An 8,718-nucleotide genomic window follows, 5' to 3' on the forward strand; every position below is an offset into this window, starting at 1 on the left:
TTCAGATGAAGTAGCTTTTGGCATGTAGTAGAGCAATCTGGCTGTCTCCATTCATGCTTGTTCCAACAGATTCAGAAAAAACATGTTAGCAGAGAATGGTGGAAGCTCCTTTCCTGAATTGGCATGCGTATAAACAAAACTATGTTGCTATACATAAATACTTGCACTTAAAACTATTTGACACTTTTTGTTTGATTGAAAATAAAACATTATGTGCCTGACAAATAGTATAAACCTTTATTCTGATATTCAATAGTAGCACTTCTAGTTCTACTATTATAACCAACTACACACAAAATTCATCTAAAATTTGAGACATGAAAGAAAGTTTTTTGTCATTTGTGGTACAAGAGGAAGTGAGATTTGATCGTAGCTAAAGTTATAAAGGAATAGAGATGACAATGTGGTTAAATTCTTGGAAACTTTGAGGAACATGTATGGTTGCATGATTCAAATTTGACAACTTATTAATTAAACTGAAAATGTGTTTTACAATAAGCCCAGTCTGATAAACCAGGAACAATACTTTATTGCATATTGTTCTTAGTTTCCTAGAAACTAGTTAAACTTTCATATTGGTATAGATGATTGTCATTTGGAAAAGCATGCTATAGAACTACTGATATGCCTTTGCATATTTGAGTTGTTTTTAAAGATATTGTTTAAATTAAAAATTCAATTGCAGACACAAATATATCTATTACTGATAGTAATAAAATATCAATAAAAATACTAAAAGATTAAATTGACTTTTCATTTTCAGGTGTCCATTGGGAATAGATATAACCAAAGATGTGACTAATGCAAATATCAAAGTGAAGCCATTTCAGTTTGACAAACATTAACAGTTGATGAGTGTACAGTTTTAAAATTATTTTTATAATAATAAAAATAATTTCTGAAAATATAATAATAAATAAATTATAATAATAAAACAAATTTCCGACTTTGAAAATTATTTACAAAACTATAAACAGAAATTTTTAATTCATGATTCTATTATCAAAAAAATTTCAATTTTACACAAAATTCATTGTTTAAATAATTTTATTATAATGAATTTAATTATTCCAAATTGTTAAATAGTTTAAATAAAAAAAATTTAAATCTCTTATACAATACTTCTGTTAAATAAATTATTTTAATTTCAGAAATTTATAAAACAATTTCCTTGGCATACAAAGTATATTATTTCCATAAAATCTCATTTTATAAATAAAACTGTTGAAAAGATAATTAAGATTCTCCATAATAGTTCCATAAACCGTAAATATTCGTTATTTATTCTTATAGGAAGCTTTTAAAACAAATATTTGTACTATAATAATACATTAGCTTGTTGTCGTTTCATATATAAATTACAATATTCTAGCCATTTTGCACATTTTTCGATCCAATATCATAAAAATTTTCATTGGCAGACAATTTTTTGTAAATATAAATTTGATTGAAAGACATCACACACAATGAAAGTAGTCTGGAAGCTGATTATAAATCATTATAATCAACTAACCATTCATGTAATGCACAAATTTAACTAATAATACATGAATCTTCATTATATGTATATATTTATATATTTTTGAATAATAATTTATACTTCCAAAAACACCAATTCCACTGAGAAAGCATTCAAAATTATAGGACAAATACCTTAAAAGATATATGAATGCACAAAAATCAATAACTAAAAATCTGGCCTTGATTATTACAAAGGAAAAGTGTTAATATTTTATCATGTAAACTTTATCACAACATGATATCAACAACCTTTTAAGGTTTATAACAGTTGCACTAAATAGATGTGTACATCTAAAAATAATTCACATAAAACATTTATGCAAATACAGTGAATAACCTGAAATACAATTAGTTGTTGTATATAGAATTCATTGGATTACGAAATTAAAATCTTATATATTTGTATGATTTACATTTTGATATTCACAGGAGTGTATAAAAGTGAAGTGTTTAAGATTAACAATTGCTCAAATGCAGAATTGGGTTACCAGTACTCGAATTTCAGGTAGTTCACTGTAAACAATGAAATGCATAATTTATTGGAATAAAGTTATATATTTAATTTTCTTTATGAAACAAACAGACAAAAATTATTGCCACATATACAGAAAAAACTACAATAATTATATGCCAACTTACTATCAAAATAATTATTTATATAATGGCACAAAAATTAACATTTAAATATAAATTATTATAATGTGTAACAAAATGTGCATTTGATCTGTTATTATATACAAGAAATAATTATAAACAACTTTTAAAATATCTGAATCAAATGAAACAAGGATGTACAAAACTTACATTTTGATTACTAATGAAATGATCATTAAATCCTGATGATAATCTCTGGAATTACTTTTTAGCACCAATTATCTAGTTTAAATCTTTCTATATGAAATTTATAATAATACAATTATGTAAATTCTTGCAAGCTCATTTGGAATTAAAAAAATCAAAAAGATATTTCATTTTACTGAAATGCATCATGGGTTAGAAATTTCTGGTCGTCTATGACCTCTTCATTTTTATTAATTATCACAGATGTATGTGTGGTGGATGATAACTCGGTGTGATTTTCGTTGGAAATTGATATACCTTGTTCATCACTGTTAGTAAGCTCGCTGCAACTGTGTGTTCGAGTGTATTTTGAATATATAGAAACTTCAATCCGTCTAGAATTACAATCTGTTGAACTGTTTGGAAAGGAATTTGGCCTTGTGCTTGTATCAGTTTGTATATTTTCTTGATCATATTTTACAGTTTCATATCCTGGTTCTGTGAAGTCAATTTCTTCCCTATCTATTCTTTCATAATTTGGATCGCTAAAGTCACTTTCACAATGCTGGACTCTCTCATAATCTGGATCTTCAACATTATGTCGACCTACTCTTTCATAACCTGGGTCTACCTCACTCTCTGCTCTGTGAACTCTCTCATAGTCTGGATCCTCGTCATCTGGTAAGTTTTCATTATGTCTAACACTTTCATACCCAGGTTCCGATTCATCACAGGATGATATCCCATTAAAATCTACACTTTGTGTTACTTTGTAATTATTTGGGCCATTAGAATCTATGTTGTTATTCACTTTAACAGATTCATAATCTGGGTCATCACAAAGACTTCTTTTCACAGCCTCATATCCTGGATCAGTAGCATCACTATCTGATCTTTGAATTTTTTTAACTTCCTCATATCCAGGATCAGAATCTTCTAGCGATCCAGAACAATTATTGATTGATGCATTGCTATCAATTCTTGATTGTTCTATTTCATCTGTTTTCCTATTAGTCCTTTGTTTTAATTTTTCATATGTTGGTTCACCATTTCCATTTTGTGGTTGCTGCCTTATTTTTTCATAAAGAGGATCATCACAATCTTCCCTTACTTTTTCATAATCAGGTTCACTTTCTTCTTTTTTCTGATTTTTAATAGCTTCATATCCAGGTTCGACATTTTCATTCCAATCTTTCGGTGGATAATCTGCTTCAACAGAATGAACTGGAACCGCAGGTACATAGAGATTAGTGTTTGTAAAAAATTCTTCTCCATTTGGACTGCGCGGTATCCATACAGGAGTCGATACATTGAACACATCATCAGAAATGCCTTCAAATTTATTACTGTCATCCGCATCGGATGAACATCTCACTGACTGCACTCGCTTCTTTCGCACTTTAGCATACATATCTTCTATTTTGGTCCCAGCTTCATTAAAATTTAATAAGCTTGCACCCTCTCCCAAGTGTATGGTTTTTCGTTGTTTATTCGATTTATCAACAACTGAGTACAATCCATTCATATCTGTTGGAGAAGGTGCAGATGTCCCTGAGGTTAATACATTTGGCACACAACTTCCACTGGATGATGTAGATGCTATCGATGCTATAAAAATATTTCAGTTGTTAAAATCAATTGTCATTATTTAATATTTTTATGAATAATTAACATATTCCATAATAATGTGAAGAAGGAAGCAAAATATACATTTGTTCTCTAATGATTTGTTAATTTTATTAAAATATAAAATGTATTAATAATTAATGTTTCATAATAATAATAATATACTGTATAATTAAAAATTATTGGAAATTTTTTTATCTGCCTACCTTGTCTTGAATGAGCTTGAGCTACAGATTTTAAACTTTCTACAGTCGGTGGTGCTGGAGGTAATTCTAAATTTCTTTGATCTGAAAACTGTGCAGTTTCTTGTGCAGAATTTATTTCTGCATACATCTGTTCTTCTTCAGTAACTTCAGAATAATAATTTTCATTTTCATTGTATTTTGCCTACATAAAAAAAAATTACTATCCTAAATTCAGAGTTTATATAAATAATTTCTCAGAAATACATTAACATTTCAACCTGATAATCCTGAACTCTTCCTTTCTGCTTAGTTTGTTGCCGAACTTTTGCCAAAGGTTCTCTCACACTAATGATTGTGTAAGGAGCTTCTTAAATTAAAATTAGAAAATATTTAAATATTTTTAATTGTAATAACAATTTATTAGTAAATAAATTTTGCAAATAGAAAATTTTGAACTTAAATAATGAATTTTATTTTTAAAAATAAATGCATAGAACTTTTATAATTGGTACACACAAAATCCTTTATAAATTTATATTAACATTGACAGTCTTCAGATTTTTGTCAAATTTATATTAACATTGACAGTCTTCAGATTTTTGTCATGAACTGCAAAAAGGCAACAGAAAAATAAATAAATGACTAGAATCACAATGGAAGTGAAAAAAGATGTTGTTGAGAAATATGAAGGTGGCATGCGTGTTCGAGATTTAACTGTTGTATACCGTATTCGAGAACAACAATATTGACAATCATGAAAAATAAAGACATTATTAAATTTGCTAATGTTGCGAAAGGGGTTAAATCAATTTCTAAACAGAGATTAAAGACATTAGATCATGTTGAGAAATTGCTTTTGCTTTGGATAACTGAAAAACAGTCTGCTGGCAACAGCGTTTCAGAAGCAATTATTTGCAAGAAAGCTAAAAAGATGCATGCTGATCTCATGAAAAATCAAGGAGGAACTAGCCAGGAAAGCAAGGTGTTTAAAGCCAGTCATTTTTTTTACATGAGAACAGATTAATCATTTTTACATTACTTCTTATGGAAAAGGTTGGTTTGGTATATGTCTTATTCGGTATAAGTCCAAACACCAGGAACGGATTAAGGTCGTATACTGAAGTTCCACTGTATTTATTTTGTTTGTACAAAATAAAGAAATAATTTTTAACGATTCAATAGCTACGATTATTATTATAAAAATTTTCGTTAGGCTTAACATCGATGAAAATTCAACGCAAAGCGACACGCAACGGAGAAAAATTTCAGCATGTGATTGGTTAATATAATTTTTTGTACATAATTGGTTATCTGAACAACCCCAGTCCCCAATTGATTTGGATAAACAACACTATACTGTAATTCTAAAGAATAAATTTACATAGCAAAACTTTGGTAGTAACAAGACATGCATTATGCATCAGCTTGGCAAATCACAATAGACTACACATTCTATTCTCCAGTTAAATGAACAAGTACTGTACTTTGATAGGCAATTGAAATTTATGTCCATTTTTCATTGTACAGATTAATTTTTATTACTGTGAATAAGTTTCTCTATATTGCAAATAATGACCGTAAGATAAAACAAGCATAGAAGAATTCTGGAAATGGTTAACACAGGAAAACAATATAGATAGAAAATTATTCAGTTATATAAAAAAACATTATTTTAAAAACAGTAATGTTTATTATTATTTTGCATTTTATTGTTTGGAAATTTTTATTAATAGTCTCATTATTCATTTATATTTTTTTGAACAACTGGATTATTTATACAATAGCACAATTGCTTATAAAGAGCATATATACATTGAAAAGTTGTAATTTAAATTTCTGCTCACATTTGTTAAGTCAGCAAGTATTTGGATTAAAAAGGATGGTTTTGAATTTGATATGTTCCATCAACTTTTTATTAAAATTAATAGAAACATTGCTATTATTACATGGAATTTTGTTCCACAACCAATTTCATGAAACGGATTATACTTGAAGAGTTGGCACACACAACCAGTTACAGGTACCTTTGGCTAATTTAAATAAAAGTGAAATTTCTTAGAGGCACAAGTGCACACTTTTTAATTGTGTGGACAAAGAAAGTAAGAGACATTAGGATTTAGAAAATAAATTTCATATTAAAATTTTAATTAAATTTTTCATGGTAAATGAGATTATACTATGTTATAGTATGAAAAAGTCGATCACAATAAAAAAATTTTTTTTTGTTAGAAAAAGATAAAAATAAAACTTGAAATATTATAGCAATAACTGTAAATGTATTAATACACTTTCTATTTTAGTGATGATGTAGTATGGCTATAAATTGACCTTAGGATTATTCTAAATTTTGTTAAATGTGTAAAACTGATAATTGTTTTTGCTCACTATTAAATTTTTGTAAAAACAGTAATTTTTCTTATTATTAGATTAATTTTAACACAGCACATTATAGTTAATTTTAACCTAAGCCATAGCATCAGAAGTAATTGATTTTCTTCAATGTAAGTGAATTGAAACTCAAAAATTATTAAATCTTGAAAATAGCATTGACAAGATCCACTTGATATCATCATTGGTAATGGACAACATTTTCCACCCAAGTTAAGTATATGAATTTTGCCAGATGATACACATCCAAATTCAAAGACTGACAAAATTAGGTAAATTAGATTACGATGCTACAACAGCAAGAACTTAGAAGTTTATATTTCAGATTCAGGATGACAAAAATTATCAAGAGCTGACATGGTCTTCAGGAAGAATGTTGTGTAAAGAAATTTTATAGTTCAAATAAAGCTTGCATAGTTTTCAGTATAACTCAATTTTTCATTTCTTCTCTCATCATTTTTGACAGGTTAAAAATTGTTAATAATAATAAAAATGTGGAAAGAATAAAATTTAGGATGTGTCTATTTATACATAAAGTATGTATATGCAATTGGCTATTTATACATACTGACTGTATATTCCTATATTCTGGCTGGATACCGACTGTATGCGCTGTTATTACAATTAATATTTTGATAATAACTACACAATTATAAATAATTATAGTTTTAAAGTTCAGTTACAATGTTGTTCAATAAAGTAACCAATAAACTATGAAGTATCATTAAATCAGTGAAATATAGGTAATGAAATTTAAAGTAGATTAGTAGGTAAACCAATAAAGTAAAATAAATATATTATTTTTTATTCTGTATTTTAATTTTTTTTTGGTCTGCTTAGTCTTTCTCTTCAGACGTCCTTTGGATTTAATTTTAGTTTTGAATTTTAAGTTTTTATTTGATCGATTTGAGCAGGGCTCGTTATTAGACCAAATTTGTTCTTCAGGTTCTGGTTCAATTTTAAGCCCACTATTCTCATGTTCAAAAAGAGAAATTCCATTTCTTGCATTGCTTTCTATTACTTTTAATTCCTCTACATATTTATTGAAGGCTTGCGTTCCATAATTAGACAAAATATCTGCAATATTTTTAGTTATCGCCAGTGCCATATTAAATTTTTCCCTATCCGATAATAGTTTGTTGGGACAATCAAAATCATCAGTAAAAGTTTCATCTTCAATATGATCATCGATGTCTACATTTACTTCATCTGTATCCATACTTAGTGCATTTTCAATTGAAATAATATATCTTGCATGAAAGCAAGTTTTTGAAAATATGTCCAAATTATTATATTTTCTTATCATAAGAATATGATGATATGGTGCACTAAAAGAATTCCAAAAATGAACAAGAACGATGTATTATAAAATTTTGATATTTTGCTATCAAGATTTTCCTCAATGCCATTTTTAATTCTCATTTCTCGATAATCGATATCATAATTAGGATATTGATAATCAAAATTTAGGATATCCTAAATTATAAATAACATTAAAACTATCATCTTTACATCATGGCTTTAAAAGGGTTAAATAGCCAATTGAGTATACATATCATATGTATAAATAGCCAATTGCATATACATACTATATGTATAAATAGCCACTTTGTAAAATTTAATATGTCAGTAAAAAGTACAACATGAAATCAACAAAATATATAAAATTACGAAAATTAAATATCTATTTTAGTATAACTCCTCCTCAGGCATAAAAAACAGATTTCAGTTTATTACAAATATATGCATGCTAAGGAATGGTGAGATTTAAGATGAAATTAAAAGACATTTTAGCATTATTAAAAGACATATTAGCATTATTTCCTACTGAAGAATGGTGACAAACTTTGCCACAATTATTATGATACACCAATAACTGCTGTAAATCATACGAGGCTTTACAGTGTGAGTGGCTGTGACTATGCGACATCTAATGGTGGAACTTAGAAGTTCCTCGAGATGGCTGTGATCTACAATTTCCATATTAGAAGAGTGTCTGATACGTGGGCACTTATTATATTCCTGTATCGAAATCAAGAATTGGTTAGAAAACAATCGCATCTCCCGCAACATCATCTCACTACCTGGCGACACCTAGCCTATTCCTGATGTCGTGGGGGTGAGGCCGCTGGTCCCTGCTTTGGTTAGGTCCTGGGGTTCGATGACGAAGATGACGTTGGCGCCTGATTTTGTCAATGCAATAATTCTGCGGCCTTAT

General features: G+C 28.2%; 1 protein-coding gene across 1 annotated transcript; it reads right to left on the reverse strand.

Annotated features, from left to right (window-relative positions):
• Positions 1–1,125: 1,125 nt before the first annotated feature.
• Positions 1,126–4,516, reverse strand: LOC111621591. Its single transcript, XM_023363770.1, has 3 exons — positions 4,391–4,516; positions 4,134–4,314; positions 1,126–3,909 (listed from the first exon to the last, which is right to left on the reverse strand). The coding sequence occupies exons 2-3, from the start codon at positions 4,258–4,260 to the stop codon at positions 2,495–2,497; spliced, it is 1,542 nt and encodes a 513-aa protein (XP_023219538.1). The 5' UTR covers positions 4,261–4,314; positions 4,391–4,516; the 3' UTR covers positions 1,126–2,494.
• Positions 4,517–8,718: the final 4,202 nt, after the last annotated feature.

Source organism: Centruroides sculpturatus, unplaced genomic scaffold (genome assembly GCF_000671375.1).
Source record: "Centruroides sculpturatus isolate CEXI.00-Female unplaced genomic scaffold, Cexi_2.0 scaffold175, whole genome shotgun sequence".
NCBI classification, from domain to species: Eukaryota; Metazoa; Arthropoda; class Arachnida; order Scorpiones; family Buthidae; genus Centruroides; species Centruroides sculpturatus.

What these genes read in the sequence shown, in the direction of transcription:
- LOC111621591 (XM_023363770.1), bottom strand. Translation starts at nt 4,260, where the DNA reads ATGTATGCAGAAATAAATTCTGCACAAGAAACTGCACAGTTTTCAGAT. An exon ending in TCAAGCTCATTCAAGACAAG is followed by an intron (nt 3,910 to 4,133) that starts GTAGGCAGATAA and finishes ATATTTTTATAG; the next exon opens with CATCGATAGCATCTACATCA.